Source organism: Lontra canadensis, unplaced genomic scaffold (genome assembly GCF_010015895.1).
Source record: "Lontra canadensis isolate GAN:19392208 unplaced genomic scaffold, GSC_riverotter_1.0 scaffold31, whole genome shotgun sequence".
In the NCBI taxonomy this organism is placed as follows: domain Eukaryota; kingdom Metazoa; phylum Chordata; class Mammalia; order Carnivora; family Mustelidae; genus Lontra; species Lontra canadensis.
In genome coordinates, this window is record NW_022631025.1 from 16048157 (window position 1) to 16068785 (window position 20629).

General features: G+C 43.6%; 1 protein-coding gene across 2 annotated transcripts in view; it reads left to right on the forward strand.

The window, feature by feature from the left end:
• The window catches only part of PCSK5 (proprotein convertase subtilisin/kexin type 5), a 443312-nt gene extending 422978 nt beyond the window's left edge, over positions 1 to 20334 (forward strand). For both annotated transcript variants that reach the window (XM_032866664.1, XM_032866665.1), the window contains 4 exons: positions 973 to 1196; positions 13167 to 13267; positions 15041 to 15227; positions 19680 to 20334. In XM_032866664.1, the coding sequence (XP_032722555.1) occupies positions 973 to 1196; positions 13167 to 13267; positions 15041 to 15227; positions 19680 to 20086 (919 nt within the window). In that variant the 3' untranslated portion in view covers positions 20087 to 20334. The remainder of the gene's footprint in view (positions 1 to 972; positions 1197 to 13166; positions 13268 to 15040; positions 15228 to 19679) is intronic.
• The last annotated feature ends 295 nt before the right edge of the window (positions 20335 to 20629 follow it).

Here is a 20629-nt window from a genome sequence, read left to right on the forward strand (position 1 = left end):
GCTTGATCCCAGGATCCTGGGATCATGACCTGAGCTGAAGGCAGACACGTAGCTGACTGAGCCACCTACGCATCCCTAAAGATAGATGTTTTTTAAAATTACGAAACCAGAAGAATCATTCAGAGGTACACTGAAAACATCTTCCCTACCCTGATTCCACTCAACAAAACTTGAAGCTTAAGTTTTCCGGTGAAGAAGCACATGATTATACAGAAGGCAAAAGTAGTGAAAAATTATTGCAGCTCAAAAGAACTAAGATAAGTTCTTTCGTGTGTGTTACCGAATTTAATACAAACAGCAGGGGAGGGACTGTAGTGCCCAATTTAAAGATATGAAAACTGACTTATACTGTAGGACCCCATTTAAAGATAAGAAAACTGAGTCATCAGATTTATTAGTCTCATTACAGGCACACCTTGGAGATCCCACAGTTCACTTCCAGACCCCTGCAATAACGTGAATATTGCAAGAGAGCAAATCAAGTGAAGTTCTCGGATTCCTGGGGCACATATGTAAAAGTTAGGCTTACGCACTACTGTAGTCCATTAAGTGTGCAACAGCATTATGTCTAAAAGAGCGATCGACATACCTAAATTAAAAAACACTTGACTGCGAAATAAGGCTAACCGTTGCCTGAGCTTTCGGCAACAACTGATCACGGATGACCATAAGAAGTATAGTAATAATGGAAACGTTGGAAATGTTGCAAGAATTACCAAAATGGCACAGAGACAGGAAGTGAGCAATTGGTATTGGAAAAAACAGCGCCCAAAGACTTGCCCCAAAGCACCCGCAAAGCATGACAAAATGAGGTGTGCCTACAGTAACCTGTCCACTGAGTAACGTTAACGAGTAGTCTTAAGTCACACAACTCGGAAATGAACACTATGTGACTATCCCAGATGTTTCCACCACACCCAGGTTAAGAGCAAAGCTTAGTATTCAGTGTTCCGTGTGCCCACTTGGTTCCAGGTATTACGCAGAAATCTCCACGCGGCGGTGTGATCGGTGCAGCAAGAGCTGCAGGGCGTGCCGGGGCCCGCGGCCCACCGACTGCCTGTCTTGCGACAAGTTTTTCTTTCTGCTCCGCTCCAAGGGAGAGTGTCTTCGCACCTGCCCCGAGCATTACTATGGGGAGCAAAACACACGGACGTGGACGTGTGAGAGATGCCACCCGACCTGCGACAAATGCAAAGGTGAGGGTGTGTCTGTCATTTTGCATGGGTGTGGTTGGGAAGATGAGGATTCCTCTGGGCCTGGCGCCTCTCTTCTCATTCCTGGAGAGCGCCCTCCTGCTGTCTCTTCGGACCCTCCCATCCTTCCAGGTCCAGATACAGGCATCGTCTCCCCCAGGAGGGGGTTCCCACCCACTCTGTCCTCCTCTGCTTGTTGAACTTGGAATCTGCCTAGGGAGTTTTATTTTTATTATTTCAACAACTGCTTAAGATGTCTGTCTCCAGCTAGCCCAAGCTCCGTTCTAACCTCCCTGAGACTTCTCTGTCCCAGAGAACCCTAGAATCAATGTGTCCCAGAGTAAACACAATCTAGGCTTCCTCTAGTAGTCACTCTTGCTGTTAATGGACCCAATGTCCAACCAATACCTTAACGACATCCTTCCCTTGCCCCCTGCTGACCCACCTGCTTCTTAACAAAGGTAAACTTCAAGGTCTGCTGATTTTCCCTCCTAAGCATTTATGTACTCAGATCTCTTTTTCATTTTTACTCTCCTCATTTTCCATTCTCAGCATTTCTCAGTCAACCTTCTGAAGTACCAGCATGTGACTTGGACTCTGGTTTTGCCAACCGCCCCCTCCCCAGGTCACCCTGCACAGTAATTCCACACCGACTGAAAATTCCCGTCTGCTGGGTGTGGAAAGATAATCAGGATGTATTATTCTCAACATTGAAGAAATACCTCCTACAATGTTTTAATTGTTAAAACTTATTAGGTTAATATTGGTAGTTGGCCCAGTATATTTCCGCTATCCTTTACAAAATTATCTTGGCTATTTCCAGCCCCTTTTCTATATAAATTTTATACTCAGTCACATTTCATTAAAAAAAATCCCCTGGGGCGCCTGGGTGGCTCAGTGGGTTAAGCCGCTGCCTTCGGCTCAGGTCATGATCTCAGGGTCCTGGGATCGAGTCCCGCATCGGGCTCTCTGCTCAGCAGGGAGCCTGCTTCTCTCTCTCTCTCTCTCTCTCTCTCTCTCTCTGCCTGCCTCTCTGTCTACTTGTGATATCTCTCTGTCGAATAAATAAATAAAATCTTTAAAAAAAAAAAAAAATCCCCTGGATATTAATCGGCTTTACACTGAATTTATTTGGGGGGAGGGGAATCCATCATTATGATCCTGAGTCATCACATTTATGGACATGGTCTATCTCAGCAATCTATACATTTACTTGTTGTCCTTCAATAAATCCAATAATTTTTTTTAATTTTTAAAAGGTGATTCAAGTTTTTCCCCAGCCAGTCATTTTAGCTTAGGACCTTGCCTCTCCTTCCATGTATTATAGAACCTAGAGCCACTCAGCACCACCAAACACGTCATACTTTCATGCCTCTGCACCTTTTGTCTACATGCTTCCTCTTCCTGGAGAACAACACTGTAGGGAATGCTCAACTTAGAACACCCAGTTTGGGCGTCATCTACTCTGGGAAGCTTTTCTTTTGGGGGGGAGGAGTTTTTCTTAATCCTCTCAGAAATGCTCTTCCTTACTCTTGATTCTGTAACATACTGTTTTATCATAGCTCTTTTTACATTAAATTTAATCATGTCCATCTCTCCTAGTAATTGTGAGACCCTCAGGGCTGTGCCACATTTATTTTGTATACTCTGTTCTAGTCTAGACTGTAACACATAGTAAGCGCTCATTTAGTTTGCTGAATGAACACAAAACAAACAAATCCTAAAGTCTTTTTGCAAACTGGAAAATTTGCTATTATTAGACCTCCGAATGTTGTGTCTCCACCCTTTCCTCTGATCTCCTTCTTGGGAATTCCTTATTTAATGTCACTCAAACTTTCCTGCTCTCTATGTTTCCCACCTACTATTTCATATTTTTATTTCTTTGACTCTCTGTGGTTTATACTAGGTTAATTCCTCAGTACTTTATTCCATTCATCCAATTTGTTCTCTGTATTTAGTTTGAAGTTCAGTTCATCTATTATTTTAGGGTTTTTTAAATTTAAATACCTTACTTTAAAATTTTAAAAATATTTCTTCTTTATACCCAACTCTCTTTTAAGATTTTTTATTTATTATTTGACACAGAGAGAAAGATAGCGAAAGAGGGAACACACAAGCAGGGGGAGTGGGAGAGGGAGAAGCAGGCTTCCTGCTGAGCGGGAAACCTGATGCAGGGCTGGACCCCAGGACGCTCGGATCATGACCTGAGCCGAAAGCAGACGCTTAATGACTGAGCCACCCAGGTGCCCCTATACCCATCTCTTTTTGTTTCATATCTTCATGTTTGTGTTTCCTAATTTATCCTTTCCTTATCAATATTATGTCTTTTTATTTTTTTAATATCTTTAATATACTGATTTTTAAAACTTTGTCAAAATTCTCTATAAAATTGGTATTATTTGAAGTAAATTCATGTTATGTTCTAATTGTCCATTGTGTTTGTCATCTTAATGTTCATTTTCTCCATATATTTTGGATATTTGGTCTTGAGTTCCTTTTGAATGGGAAATTTCATCCTTCACCCACCCCCTTTATCCCTACTCCTCTCAGCCTAGTAGTTTTTTGGTTAATTCTGCCCCTGCCCCCTACCCTGAAACTGAGTCCAGAAATAGGACATCCCAGCCTTCCTGAAGGGGATGCTGATGACAGTGCAGATCCCATCAGCAACCCAGCTGGCAGCCCTGGGGAGTTCCTGGTCTGGAAGTGAGGTCTACAGGGGCAGTGTCCCCCTCTCACTCTTGTTTTAAGATCTCAGCCTGGATTTTGGCCCACATCTAACAGGAAGCACTTTTTAGTTCCTATTATGATAGAAAAGTTAAACTCACAGACACCATCCCCTCCATCTAGGCTCAGAGCAAAGCAGATGGGTGGCATCAGTCAGACAACTATTATGTATTTATATTCCTTTTCTGGTCCAAAGTGATTTCATCTTATTTTTGAGCCCACCTAACCTTTTATTTATTTATTTATTTTTGGTTCTGTTTATATTTATTCTACCATTTCAGTCCATGGAGTGTATGGGTTAGCTCAGAAGCTGATTTCACATGTGATTTTTTGATGTAGGTGTGTTACTAATGGATAATCAGATTCTTGGAAGAGCACCATGCCCTAAACTATCCTTCTGCTATACAAATGCCTAGGGGTTGGGTATAGTTAGAGGTATAGTTAGAGTGTTTGTTTTGGTTTTTGGTACTTAATACTGTTAGATGAAACAAGCAAAGGCCAGCCTGTTACAGCCTGCTTCTACTCTTGCTTCCTTTCCCTTCCAAAATGATTCACCTCGGAGCAGTTAGTTGACCCCATAGAAACATCAAGAGTGGAGATGAGAAATTCAGCTCCTTCCCCACCCTGGGAGAAGACCGTCAGCCACCCTTGCTGTCTACCCACAAAACCGACCTTCCTAAGTACTATCTTGATGATATTTTATAATAACTTCTCCCCAGGTGCTTCCCAAGTACATAGGAATATAGTCTTCTCCAGACTGAAGCTGGCTTCCATTATCACTATGCCTTAATGCCCCCCAAATCTACTTCTCCATCCCAAATGGTTTTCCTGGACTCTAGTTCCACACATCCAATTGCTTGCTAATGAGTTGCTTGACACCTCACACTTGAAATGTAAATGCAGTTTTCTCCAGCCCCCTCACCCCATCTGTAGACCATCTTCACTCATGCTCCGCATCTTGATGAACGGTTCCACCACCTACCCAGTTGCCTGAGGCAGTAACCTGGTCAGATTGTCCTCTGATCCCCCTGTCTCAACCCTCACATTCAGTCTGTCCTCAACTCCTGTCCATCTACGCCTATCTCTTAACCCCCTCTCCCCTCGCTTCACTTTGTAGTATCAATGCCTTAGTTCAGACTCGTAGACTCGTATAGCCCCTAACCTAGTTATTCACCAATCTCTAACTGGCCTTCTTGCTTCCAGTATAGCCACTGTATGCCAACCGGTCCTCCATTATGTTCTCAGATTGATCTTTCTATGTGACAAATACCATAATGTTACTTATCTGCTTGAAACTAAATCTCCCTCGGCAGTGCCTGCGTGGCTCAGTCAGTTAAGTGTCCAATTCTTGGTTTTGGCTTAGGTCCTGATCTCAGGGACCTGGGATCAAACCCTGCATCAGGCTCTGCACTCAGCGAAGAGTCTCCTTGTCTCTCTCCCGCTGCTCCTCCCCCATGTTCGCTCACATTGTATGTCTCTCTCTCAAATAAATGATAACATCTTTGTAAAAAATGACTCTCCATTGATTCTAGGATAGAATCTTAACTTAGTTAACTCTCATATGAGGTTCTTCGTCTTGGGACTCATCTCACCCCTCACCACCTCCTCCACCACCCTCTAAATCCAGGTGTAGTCAGTTTCTGCAAACCTGAGCCAACCTTGCCCTTTCTCTTTCCGCAATACTTTCCCCAGTCTGCTGTGCCTGGCTACCTCTTTCTAATCCATTAGTCAGTATTTCCTCTACAAAGCCTTCCTTAATCCCTCTACTGTGTTCCTTTAGTACTCTCCATTCATCCATCTGCTTAGTTATCCAACCAATGTTTCTCCTGCAGTATGGCCCAGACAAAGGTTCAAGGGTGAACAAGGCAGTCAGGGCCCTGGAGCCCAGAGGGCATATTTTATGTTATTTATTCTTTCTCTCTGTCTCTTTAAACTGAGATCCTCAAAGGCAAAGATTAATGCTCTCATTTGCCTTTGTTTTTTGTTTGTTTTTGTCTTTAATCAATTCATTTATTCATTAGAGAGAGAGAGAGCACGCAAGCAGGGGTAGGAGGGGCAGAGGGAGAGGGACAAGCAGACTCCCTGCTGAGCAGGGAGTCTCGTATGGGGCTCGATCCCAGGACTCTGAGATCATGAGCTGAGCAGCCACTTAACCAAATGAACAACCCACCCGCCCATCTCACTTACCTTTGTATCTCCAGCACTCAGCACCGTCACAGAGATAGGCAGAGTCAGCGGCCAGGGGCTCCAAGGGCACCTCAAGCAAACGGTGATGGTGCCGGGCAGGGAGGCCATGCTTGCTGGGCTAAGGCCACCGCTAGCACAGTCCACGACACATATGAGACAGTGGAGCTCTGTCCTCTGTAGGCCTCTATCTCCAGCCCATCATGAAGGTGACCATCAGAGTGGCCCTCCATGGCTAAAGGAGCAGCGGAAGTCCATCTCCAGCAGGCAGGGGCTGGAAAGACTTAAGGCCATGGTGCACAATCTCCAGTTCTCCACTCTGCGATTTCCAAGGGCACCATGGACTTCATCTGCTTGGAGGGCAAGTTAGGCAAAAATCGGCTCACGTCTTTCCTGGCCTGCCTCCACGGCAAGGTCATTAAGCTTGGCAGCTTCCCTCAAGTCCGCAAGGTGCACGCCGCCAAGTTCAAAACCAATTTCCCCACATGCCAGGGGAATCGTTCTCCCATGACACAAAGGAAAAGAATGAAATGCTGCCCGAAGAGAGGCCAGGCACGAGTCACCTGGAGGGCTCGCCCTGCAAAATACGCAAGAGTTGGCCCAGGGAGCAGGTCATGGTCAAGGTGCTTGAGAAGGTCGGGAGATAGGAAACATGGACATCCCCGTGCTGGACCCACAACAGGAGGAGATGACAGGCCGGAACTTCCACACCTTCAACTTCGGGGACACATGAACTTCCAGGCCAAGGCGCATGTCGCGAGTACGCCTGTGGGCCTCACCCAAGCCCTGGGCCGCCTGAACCTCCCGTGGAAAGGCGAGCAGCGCCAGGCCACCTCCTGCTCCGGAAGGTTCCTCTGGATTCCGAACCCCTGAGTGACGCCTCACCGAAGAAACAGCAGCTCGAGGCGCATAAACTTTAGGAGCTGGCGGAGCACAGACAATAAAAGCGCCAAGAGAAAGAGGCAGAGGAGAGGCACAGAGCCAAGGAAAGACAAAGAACATGAAGGGGAGAGAGAAAGAAAAAGAGAGGAGACGCTTCCCAAGAGGGAACAAAAACAGAGCGGCCGTGAACACCGCCCAAATCAGAAAAAGCTCGAGAAGCTACAAGCCGAGGAGCCGGAAAAGCTACGAGAGAAATTAAGGTGGCAGAGCGGAAGCGGCGTTCAGCGGAAGCGGTGTGGGCAGGCGGTCGGGCCAATCGCAGGGCTGCTAGGCCGAGCCCGGCACCGCCCATGGGGCGTGGCTGATATCTGCAGCTCCGAACCACGGGTCTGGCTCCGGGCTGTCACCTGCGTGTTTCTCTGAACTGTGGAGTCAATGTCACAGAACCCCGCCCCACCGCTTTATTTGGGCTGCTTGCAACCATACCCGCCTCCCCCCAAAAATAAGTCTTAACACTAAGAAGGATGACAACAACAACAACAACATGGAATACTCAATAATTTGTAAGTTATCTTGGAGTGACTATCAGTGACATAAACATTAAATTAATCTTAGCTACAAAGTGCTTAGACTAGTGGACAATCTAAACTAGCCTGGAACTGGTCACATGCTATCCATACCAGGCCTAGAATTTCTTTTAAGTAACTCACAACGCGGTGTATCAGCACTATCCAAATAAAACGTAACGCAAGCCATACACACATTTTTATTTTTTTTTAAGATTTTATTGATTTATTTCAGAGAGCGAGCAGAAGCACAGAGAGCATCAGGCAGAACAGGGAGAGTAGGCAGAGGGAGAAGCAGGCTCCCGGCCAGTGTGGGACTCGATCCCAGGACCCTGAGATCATGACCTGAGCCGAAGGCAGCGTCTTAAACCACTGAGGCACCCAGGCTTCCCCCATACACACATTTTTAAATGTTTCAGTGGTCACATTTTAAAGAATAAAAATAAATGGGTAAAATTAATTTTAATAATATATGTATTTAGTTAACATATCCAAAATATAATCATTTCAACGTGTAATCGATGTAAAAATTGAGAATGTTTTCTGCGAAGTCTCCACAATCTGATGTTTATTTTGCACTTACAGCACAACTCAAGTTGTCCTAGCCACATTTCCAGGGCTCAGTAGGGCTCAGTAGCGCACGGGGTTAGTGGCTACCGTACTGGCCAACACAGTCTAATTTAGAATAATGGTTTCTATTATTTTGGTTATTTCTAGTATATCTATTATTTCTAGTATTTTGGTGGGAGACCATCTTCTTCAGAAGAAATCTTACGCTGGATCCTACGATGCAAATGGACCCAAGCAGAGCCGCTCAGATTGGAGTGAGGAGCCCAGGCAGAATCTCAAGAGCCCCAGAATGCCCTCCTCTGCCCCTCATACCACTCCCAGGCAGTCCTGGAGTCAAGGCCATGAAAACTCTGCCATGCTGTGGCTCCCACCTTACCCTATCTGCAACTGACTCCCATCTTTGAAAGAACTGGCCTTCCGAACACACTTGCATTAAGTTACCATTCATTTGTATTCTCTTATTTTCATTCCAGAGGCACCTATAGTTCCTGCCTCAAAACTTCTAATTAGAATAAGATAAATAAGGGGATACATTGAATTGGGGGTATGGTGGGAGGGTGGTAGAAAGTTAGCATTATACCTAGCCATATCATAGTAAATATGGTGTTGGCTTTCCATTAGATTTTCTGATACCGCCATTACTAGATATGTGGGCCTTTATTCTAACTAGGATTGCCAGATAAAACCCTATATTCTGATGTGCTAAATCTGACAATCCTGATTCCAGTGTCCTAGGGCATTGCAGTGGGCTAGAGCCCTTGGGTTTTTCATCAAGACCAGGCAACCATCATTAGGTTATTTAATGTCTCAACCTCAGCCAACCAAAACAGAACACTAGCTTTTAAAGAATTTTTTTTTTTTTTTGCGGGGATTGTAGAAATTATTAGTGATCTTGTAAGCACAGTCTGAAAACGTATAAATATCTTTAATTGGGTTTGAGATCTCCTCGGTGGATTAAGGATGATGGTTCTGAAGATTCCCGGTCTCAAAAGTTCATCAACACATCCAGAACCATGAAATACTATTCAGGGTAAAAAGGGAGAGCAATCAAGCCACGACAAGACACAGAGGAAGCATAAATGCATATTATTGCGTGAAGGAAGCCGATCTGAAAAGTCTATAGATTGTAGGATTCCAACTGTGTGACATTTTGGAAAAGGCAAAACTATGGTGGAAACAGTAGAAGGCCAGCGGTTGGTCGCCAGGGGTGATGGACAGAGAGAGATGAAGAGACAAAGCACAGAGGATTTTAAGGCAGTGAATATACTCTGTATGACAGTCTCATGATGGATATGTATTATTATACATTGGTCCAAACCCATAGGATGTACAACAGCAAGAGAGAACCCTAAGGTAAACTAGAGACTTTGGGTGAAAATGATATGTCTATATAGGTTTATCTTTGGGTAAGAAAAGGAAAAAAAAAAGTATCATGCTAGTGAGTGTTGATAACAGGGGACCCTATGCACATGGTAGGAGCAGAGTCCACAGGAAATCTCTGTGTCTTCCCCTCTATTTCGCTGTAAACTTAAAATTCCTTTTAAAAAAAAACAGTCATACAAAAGAAGTTCATCAACACATTCTACCTGATAATGTATGCGAAGGATGGCTGGTCATAGCTGGGTGCATCTCGCAGCTATTCTGAGGTCTCCTCCTCCTGTATTTGACTTGAACCCTAGATGGGCCTGCTGGAAGCCTTCCATGTGTGGGGCTCACAGTATGTACCATCCTACGCTCACCGTGCCGCACACAGCCAGGGCTGCTTAGTGAATCTGAATCTTTGCAAGATCTAGATTACAAAACTGGGGGACAGGTTTGCTCCTGGGTTATAAACTGGATGAAAAAAAAGGATGGATTCCAAGGTACCTCCCTAAAACACTAGCTGTCATACTACGAAATGAGGCGACACAAAAATTACAGGGAAAATTTTGTAACCTAAATAAGCAATTTACCAACTGGATTGCATTCATTCACAGTTGACTGTCCAGTGGTATCTATCAGAGTCGTAAAAAAAAATATGCCAAAGCACTGGACAGGGTGGGGGTAGGTGACAGATGGCCCCCCAAGGCCTTATATTACCTTTGTATGCAGTTGGTTCCTCCATAATTATCTCATTCCTTACCTTTACGCATTTAACTTTTTATTTATCCTCCTCGCAAAATTGTTTGAAATAAATATCCATGCTGGTAGCCAAAACCACTGTAGTCTTTCCAGCTTCCTCTTCCCGTGTGGAATGACACCATGGATGTCCTCAGGGGTTGCTTTGCGTTGCTGAACTCATCCTGTGGGGGTCAGTCCAAGGGAAAGCCAGTAGTGAGTTCTGAATTCTAAGGAAATCTCAAAGCCATCTTTATAGGTCCCACAGTGGCTGCAGATTCTTAGAAGCAATGACAAATGTAGGTTGTTAAACTTGGAAACAATAGGAAAACAATCCGGAAATTAACAAACTGCCTTTGGCAAAAGACTCTGCGTACCCAGGGTGTATGCATTGTGCAATAAATCAATATAAGGAGATATAACTGGTGACAGGTAGTGCCTTTGGGGATCACCCAGGTATATATATCTAATAAGGGGTTAATATCCAAAATATATAAAGAACTCATACAACTTAACGAAAAAAAATCTGATTGCAAAATGGGCAGAAGTCTGGAATAGACATTTTTCCAAACAAGACATGCAAATTACCTACAGTCAATGAAAAGACATTCAACATAACTCATCAGAGAAATGCAAATCAAAACCACAATGAGATTTCTACCTTAGACTGGTCAGAATGACTAATACCAAAGAGACAACAAATGGCAGGTATCGGTGATGATGTAGAGAAAAGGAAACCCTTGTACACTATTTGGTAGGAATGTAAATTGGTACAGCCACTACAGAAAACAGTATGGAGATTTGTCAAAAATTAAAAATAAAAATACGGTATGATCCATTTTACTCAAAGAAAATACAAACATTAATGTGAAAAGATATATGCATCTTAAGTTTCTAGCAGCATTCCTTACAATAGCCAAATTACAGTAGCAGCCCAAGTGTCCATTGATAGATGAATGGCTGAAGAAGATGTGGTATACATACAATGGAATGTTCCTCATCCATAAAAAAAGGAATGAAATCTTACCATCATGACAATGTGGATGGATTTAGAGCATACAATGCTGAATGAAATAAGTCAGACTAGGAAAGACCAATACCATATGATTTCATTTCTACATGGAAGCCAAAAAAAAAAAACCCAAAAAACAAAAAAACAAGATAAATGAACAAACAAGTAGATTTATAACTACAGAGAACAAACTGGTGGTTGCCAGAGGGCAAGGGGCGGGGTTGGAGGACGGGTACAATAGTGAAAGGGATTTGGAGGTACAAACTTCCAGTTATAAAATAAGTAAGTCACAGGGATGAAAAGTACAGCATAGGGAATATAGTCAATAATATTGGAATAACGTTGTGTGGTGGCAGATGGTGACAATACTTGGCGTGATGGACACTTCATAATGTACATAATTGTTGAATCACTGTTGTACACCTGAAACTGATATAATACTGTATGTCAACTACACTTAATTGAAAACTTAAAAATAATAAAATGGCTTTGAATTGGTGTCACTATAGGCAGCCCCCAATCTAAGAAGCTGCTGGATAATGAAGGCTTATTCTCTAAACTGTTGTTCAGAGCTCAGAATTTTTTCCCATAGAAACACCATATGATGGAGCTCACTGATCAGACATGAAAGCTGATTTAACTACTAGTGATTGTGAAGGACAGGACTCAAGGATCTACTTCAAATTCAACTAACCACTCTGTACAGTATTCTTCTCATGGGAAGACCTATATCAAGTTCCAACTCACAATGTCAGGCACATTCCATGCCCCCCATCCATCTCCTTGCTCATTTTTGAAATTCTCAGCAAAAACACCAGGACCTTCCTAATGGAATGAATGAGAATTCAGGTCTCCTGTCTCCAAATCCTTTCTGGAAGTTATCCCTTAATATCTGGGCAAAAGGTAATGTTTGGGTCAGTCATTCTTAGGGTCTCTGAATTAGGAGAGTAGGGTGTTACCTCCACAAAAACGGAGCCTGTAGATTCTGACCTCCTCTACTTGGTGGGTCATAAAGAGTTAAGGCAGAGAGTATCATTGAAAGAAGATTTACTGTAGGTCAACAAATGTGAATTTGAATCTTGACCATTATCTATGTACACTTGAATGAATGACTTGACATATCTGGGTCTTACTTTTCATTTATTTTTAAAAAATAATAAATAGGGGAGCCTGAGTCCTCAGTCGGGCAAACATCTGACTCTTGATTTCAGCTCAGGTCATATCAGGCTTGCGAGATCCAATCCTGTGTCAGTCTCCACACTGGGCGTGGATCCTGCTTGGGGTTTTTTTCTTTCCCTTTCCCTCTGCCCCTCTCCATGTCTGTCTGTCTGTCTGTCTGTCTCTCTCTCTCTCTCAAATTAATTAATTAATAATAGTAATAAATAAATAGCATGCCAAAAAAAGTTTTTAGCTTTCAAGAGAACGTCTAAGGAATCCATCCTCCCCAAATTAAGAACAAGTGGTCAAAAGGATCTGCTAAATTCTTTTAGCCCTGCCTTTAAAATTCTAAGTCTAGTCTTTCTTAGGAGCTGCCTGACCATGATTTCCTCACCAACTGAGTATCAGGACCCTCCAAACCATCTGCTATCATTCTCCTCCTTCATATCAGTTAAACAATAAGCAGAATGACAGAAGTTTTATACCCTTTCTACATGATTTCCCATTCTCCAAAAATCTTTCTTTTTGCTGTCATCAAAGATCTATCACTTCGCAACCCTCCATTTCCAAATGAGCATTTACATTGACTGGACTTCTAGGTCTTCACTTGGTGTCTTCCAGACTTTCCCACCTGCCCCCCATCTCCTCAATCAATCCATCTTTCTACATGTCAATTTGCTTGACATGTTCCTTGCTCCTAAGAGTTTTGGACCCAAAACAGGTTGAAATCTAAGGTCAGCCCTCATAATTTAGGATCACTTTATTTTTTTTTCCTTTCAGGAAAAGGAGCACTTAATTGCTTATCCTGTGTGTGGAGTTACCATCTAGCAGGAGGAATCTGCGCCTCGGACTGTCTGGTGGGAGAATACAGAGTGGGAGAGGTACTGAGAGCTGGGCAGGCTGTGCCCTCCTCCATTTCTGCAGAGGTGTGGAAGGCCGTTCTGGGAAAATCAGGAGGTCTTACAATTCCCATGCTTGCTCTAGTTTTATAACCTTCTACCACCGCATCACAGAAGGGTGCTACCCATCTGTAGCCTTCATCTCCAAGCGACTGAGATGACCTAAGATAAACAATGGGGAAGTTAGATAATGAGGACCTCAGATTTATCTCTACATTCATTGCTCATGATCTTAAAAGTTTCGGCGCCACTTAAGAATATTATATCAGAGATAAAAAATATTAGGGTGCCTGGGGGCTCAGTCGGTTGAGCATTGGACTCTTGATTTTGGCTCAGGGTCATCATCTCAGGGTCCTGGGATCGAGCCCCAGGTCAGGTTCTACATTCAGTGTGGAGTCTGCTTGAGATGCTCTCTCCTTTTCCCTCTGGTCCTTCCCCACTCAAGCCCCCCCACCAAAAAATAAATCTTAAGAGAAAGAAGAAATATCTTCTCTCCTACTCCTCTGCTGTCTCACCTGAAATGCCTGAATAATGTCAAAACTACACAACTGCTGCAGGCCTTCCATTTCCTCCACCCTGCACAGTGTATTAAGAGAGATATATTTCATTTCCTTGCCTAGAAACCAGGGAAATTCTGAATTCACTAACTTCTTGTACTTACAAGCTGTAGAAACTAAGCAAATCTCTTAATGGTGAAATTAACATGACCCAACATATTCACATAGGAGTTCTCTTTACATCCTTCCACCTTGGAGAAACTCCTCCATTTCAGAGAGATTAGATAATTTGCTAACGATCACCTGGGTAGTAAGTAACAAAGCTGGGATTGAACCCAGGGGTCCTGACCGCTAACCCAGGATTTGGTAAGACAATCACAGCTGAGACAGGATCAGCACCTTTGCTCAACAAAGGCAATTTCCATTCCTTTCTTTTCTACCATACCACCCTTCCAAAGCACGGAAGTAAAACAGGAAGACATCGACATTTTTAGCACCACCGAAGCAGCCTCTTTTCGGGAGGGAAGCCACTTTCTCCTTATCTCTTATTTCACTGTTTTAGCTAAACAGACACAAATATTATGACGGGGCAGGGCCACACACGGCATCTAACAGCACAGAGGCCAAGTGGACTAATGAGTGCAGGTGTCGGGTCAAAGAAAACCCCAGGGCAGACCTGATGAAACGTGGAATTTGATGGGTCACCTGTGTTGGTGACATTGGAGCAAGGTTCTGGGGATTCTCTCAACTAGAACAGCACAAAAAGAGGGTCCCTTCCCCTCAGCTGTCTGGGATGTTGCCATATGGGAGTGATGACCATGTTGACAGTCTAGTTTTTAAAGAGAAACTAGGAACTGATTTACAAGTGAAATATCCCAGTTTTGAAATGTGGGCAATGAACTGAAAATTTTATAAAGGGTGAAGGTCCATTTCGTAATGAGCCAGACACAACTTGTCCTTGACCAGGTACAGCACATGAGCTGTCTGTTCTGTAACTTGAGCGGTTCCAGAAGCCTGTTCTCCCACTGTTGTTACCAGAGGATCTCAGATGCAGAGACCCAGCAGTAGTTTCCCCCAAGTGCAGCCAGGTGGGCTCTTCACCTTAAACCGTGAAAGTGGACCCAGAATGAGCTGTCTTTCTTCTGTCCCCCGCATGCCTCCCTTCCTCATGGAGACAAGATGGAATTCACACCTGGGAACTCCAGTGCCTTGTTGATTCCTCCAGACTCAAAAAGAATCTCCCGATTGTTCTTACCAGGGGGAGAAGCTTAGCTGTGAAAAATGTGATGAGAGCTGCGTGGAATGCAAGGGACCTGGCACTAAGAACTGTACGGTGTGCCCCGCCAACTTGGTGCTGTTTGTGGATGACGGCCGTTGCCTACACTGCTGTAATGGGTCCGATTCCTCTAATGCCCAGGACTGCTGTGACTGCCGGAACACCACAGGTGAGCCGAGAGGAAGAGCAGCCTGCAGAGGAAGGGCCTAGACTCCAGAAGGGGATGAGAGCACAGGGGAGAGAGGATAGAAGTTTCTGGAGAACAAATAGAGCGATCTTTTTATTGAGTGCCTGCTATGTGCTTACCATCCCTAAAACTTTCTGTCCATCAACTCATAGAAGTAGATCATTTTAATTTTAAATTTTTTAAAAACATTTATTTATTTCAGAAAGAGAGTGTGAGAGCACAAGTCGGGGGAGGGAAAGAAGGAGAGGGAGAGACAGAATCTTCAAGCATACTGCCTGCTGAGTGTGGAACCCAAGTCAGGGCTTGATCCAAAGACCCAGAGGTCATGATCTGAGCTGAAATCAAGAGTCAGCCACTTAACCAACTAAGCCATCCAAGTGCCTCTAAGTAGATTTTTTTAAGGAATCTCTACGCCCAACCTGGGGCTCTAACTCATGACCCCAAGAGCCAGCCAGGCACCCCTATAAGTAGGTATTCTTAATCCCCTTTTGCAGATGAGGAGACCAAGATTCAAAGGGTTTGATTAGCATGTTCAAGTCCACAACAATGTTAAGGGCTCATCTGGAGTTAGACTGTAGGTCCTTCAGACTGCAAAGCCTGCATTCTTTCCACTACCATGCCGCCTCTAAGATAACTCAAGTTGGTCTAGAATCTCATCTTTTAAAAAAGATTTTATTCTACAGAAGAGAGAAAGCGCACACACACACATGGGCATGTGAGTGAGGGGAGAGGGAGAGGGAGAGGGAGAGGGAGAATCTCATGTAGACTCCCCACTGAGCGTGGAACCAGACTCAGAGCTCAATCTTATGACCCTGAGATGATGACCTGAGCAGACACCAAGAGACAGACCCTTAACAGACTGAGCCACCCAGGTGCCCCTAGAATCTCTTTTTTATAAACTTACTATCTTCTTTTTTATTCTTTTCTCCTGGGGGGAAAAAAAAGGAAAAGAATCAACTATCAAAGAAGCTGATGTCAGTGTTACCTTGATTCTGCTATAGACTCATTCTATGGAAGTTAGCCCAAGTCTAGGGCTCCCCTTAGAGACTTAAAGCATTTTATTTATTTTTTTTAAAGATTTTATTTATTTCACAGAGATCACAAGAAGGTAGAGAGGCAGGCAGAGAGAGAGGAAGGGAAGCAGGCTCCCTGCTCCCTCCCAAGCAGAGAGCCTGATGCGGGGCTCGATCCCAGGACCCTGGGATCATGACCTGAGCCAAAGGCAGAGGCTTTAACCCACTGAGCCACCCAGGTGCCCCGACTTAAAGCATTTTAAAAATGAACATTCAACAAAGGCTAAAAGGAAACAAAATTCCTTTTACCAATTCCCAGGCCCTCAACTGCCTCCTTCTCCCAACCCCATCCATATGTATATGGGTACTTGGGCTTCACAGGCCACAAACTCAGAAAGATCCCAAATGGAGTGATTCCTTCTTAAATAAATGAATAAATACTCATTTATTTATTTATTTATATTTATATTTATATGTTTATTATTTATTATATATTTTTCTTCTTAAAATACATTCTCTAGTCCAGAAGCAGATCATTTCCTTGGGGTTCAGATGTATTCTGGCCTGAAAAAAAGACATCATATTTACGTGAGCCTGTCCATGTATAAGTGAAGTAAAGCTCAGACCCATAACTGCTACTGGCCATTTTTTAAAAAATTTTCTTGTTAGCTTTTTCAATTAAATTCTAAAATCACCTTTCCAAAAATGAATGATTTCCTTCTTTTAGCTTTGCCACCCTCACAAACACCTGGTCTCTACAGCCTCTCATACGTAACCACCGTCAGGGTCTGATTGCCTAATATCCACGTTATGTCCGCTAAGAGTAATAACCCTCATTACATCAGTGGCTTTAAATGAAACCAGAAGTGTGTGCACACTGGATGCAGAGTTTCTCCAAGACTGGTCCAACTAACAGCAATTTAATCAGCCTTCCTGGGCTTTCTGTGGCACTTGAAGATCCCCCTGGGACCACTCTACAAAAGTCTAAATACTCTTGATTACCTGCTCATTTTTTTTTACGGAGATACTCTGCTCCTTCAAAGAAACCAGATCACAGAGGCTGACCCTGACTCTACAGACTTAAGCCTGGAGAAGAGAAAGACAGAATTGCATATGGCGCCCTAGTACCTGAAACAATCTCGAAATATCTTTTATTGATTCTCCTGCCCTAGGCCATATTTCTCTCCAAGTACCATACACAGATTGTTTATCCATCCCTCTGGTGCTTTAATATTTCCTCCAGGGAAAAATTCTGTGCTGATATTGTTAATGTCAAAGGCAATTATGATAGTGCTATTATGTTAGAAGAGGAAATTCTGTTTGATGGGAAAAATCCCATGAGGATTAAAGTTTGGATAAAACAGGCTACTTATTTATCATTAGCAAAAAGAAAGGGAGGGGCACCTGGGTGGCTCAGTGGGTTAAGGCCTCTGCCTTCAGCTCCGGTCATGATCCCAGGGTCCTGGGATCGAGCCCCTCATTGGGCTCTCTGCTCAGCGGGGAGCCTGCTTCCCCCCTCTCTCTCTGCCTGCTGCTCTGCCTACTTGTGATCTCTGTCAGATAAATAAATTTAAAAAAAAAAAAAAGAAAGAAAGGGAAATACAGAGTGGTGGTGAATCAGACCTAATTGACCAGTACATAATAAGCAAAAATAATGGCCCCTCAAATAATTGGCAGCAGAATTACATCCATTAAGCTAGTATATATAATACACCTAGAATCTCATAAAAGAATCCTGGGAGCAGACCCTGGTGGTTCAAAAACCACTTACAGAAAACTTACCCTGTATTTCAACTTGTACATCCAACAGAGCCTGCTAGTTTTTTCCCCGGTGCTCTCATACTCTCTTTCGCTGCTGGATGAACAACAGGGGGACAACACAGGGCAGGGCTCTCAACTTTAGAAATTGTCATTATGATACAAGAGTCCCCTATCCCTCAACTTGGTTGTCAGAATTTTTTTTTTTAAGATTTTATTTATTTGACAGACAGAGATCACAAGTAGGCAGAGAGGCAGGCAGAGAGAGAGGAGGAAGCAGGCTCCCTGCCGAGCAGAGAGCCCGACGCGGGGCTCGATCCCAGGACCCTGAGATCATGACCTGAGCCGAAGGCAGAGGCTTTAACCCACTGAGCCACCCAGGTGCCCCAGGTTGTCAGAATTTAAAGAAGTTACGTCTCTTCCTATCAGATTAGGGCTACAGAATTCATGACCCCAAAAACACAGTTGTCAGAGTATATGCCCAAATGTCTCTGGTCCCTAGCGTGCAATCTGGATTCCTGGGTTCAAATTTTAATTGCTCCACAGACAAGCTTTTACCTCTGACAGGCAACAATTCATCCTTTCTGTGGGCCTCAGTATTCTCAACTGTCAAGCAACAGACTGACCTAATTTCTTTGTGTGTGTGTGTGTGTGTGTGTGTGTGTGTGTGTGTGTCATTGCATTGAGTTCTACTGATTGACCAGAGTAAGTCAACTTGGTATTTAAAACAAATCTCCAGGGGCCCCTGCGTGGCTCAGTTGGTTGAGCGTCAGAATCTTGATAATCAGCTCAGGTCTTGATCTCAGGGTCATGAGTTCAAGCCCCATGTTGATTTCCACACTGGGCATGTGGAGCCTACTTTAAAAAATAATAATAAATAATAAAACAAATCATATTCTCCAGCTGATTTGCGTTTTCTCTACATTTAGCTGTGGAGAGTCTGTCCTGCCAGTCTTCAGGTCATTTCCTGGGTTACTTACATTGATGTGGATGTTATCTAGATGGGATACTCCACCATCTTCTCCAGAAGTCTGACCTAATTAATTTCTAAGCCCCCCCACAACTCTAAAAGTCAATGGTTTGGGGGCACCTGACTGGCTCAGTCAGGTAGAACAAGTGATTCTTGATCTCAGGGTTGTGAGTTTGAGCCCCATGTTAGGCATAGAGACTACTTAAAAAAAAAAAGTCAATGGTTTTATAATCTTCTCTGCCCTTGAATTTGGACCAGGTTGAAGGGTACCTGAGGAAAGGAATCAGTCTTAGAGAAAGTCAGAGTTGAAACAAAAAATAGAGCATTTAGCAGTAACTGAAGCACAGCTCAAGATGGAGTATTTTATTAAGAAGGAAATAGAAGAATCGATTGGTCTGGTTGGATACCTGGCAACTGACTCATGAGGTGTGAGGGGACTCTATGTCTCAAACTGATCTTCAGCCTAGAAGGGTTTGTTGAACTCGTCAGACACAAACAGGGACTCTCAGGAGGTACATGGTACAATTCTGTAGAGTGTTGTGCCCTCTAGGAAAATCAGAGGTAATGATTCTGCCATTTTAGTTTTTGAAGATAAAGCAAAGTTTTTTACTTCAGAAACTAGTTTCCCTCATTGCTTTTCTTCTCTCACACGCTTCCCTGCTCTGCTCTTTCTCTGGGGTCTTCTTCCAACAGAGGAGTGTATCTTTCAAGCAAGTGACATTGGGCCTGCCAGTGAACATACCAAGATAGCCCTGTTCATCACCTCCTCCATTATGCTGGTGCTTCTGCTCGGGGCAGCTGTGATCGTCTGGAGGAAATCACGGGGCCGAGTCCAGCCAGTGGCGAAGGCCGGCTATGAGAAGCTGGCCAACCCTAGCATGTCCTATGTTTCCTATAAGAGCAGCCATCGTGAAAACACCAGCTTTGAAGAGGATCAGGTGATTGAGTACAGGGACCGGGACTATGATGAGGATGATGATGATGACATCGTCTACATGGGCCAAGATGGCACTGTTTACCGGAAATTTAAGTATGGGCTTCTAGATGATGATGATGAAGATGAGTTGGAATACGATGATGAGAGTTACTCCTACCAGTAGACAAGAGTGTCCCCCAACCCTGCCCCATTCCACTCACAGGCATGCATGTGAGTGTTATAGTTTGGGGGTTTTATCCCCACACAGTGGGCTGATGTGTGGGTGTTTGTCTTTGTCTCTTAACCATGAGTCCAACTAGAGTATGTAAGAATGCTGAAATAATTTGTTCGTCTTTTGAGTGGTTAAACTCAGTTAACCATAACTGAGAAATAAGGATAAAATTCAGAGAGATTTCCCTCAAAATAATAAATCAAAATACGGGAAGTAAAAAAAAAAAAAAAAGTGAGATTTGTACATTTCATGAGATTTTTTAAAAAAGTGGACCTCTAGGAATTCTGTTTCTCAGTTATCCTGTGGAGATACTTGCTGCCTTCTGGGATTCTGGTATTTCTGTAAATGATTTGGGGGGTGGGGGATGAGGAGACAAAAGAGTTGTTTGTCTCAGGGAATTTTCCTCCCCTGTTAGTGTAATCTTTAGGCAAAGGCTGGTTCTTTTTGGGTCATTTAAAGAGGGTCCTCCTCCTCCTGCTACTTATCAGTCCCCTC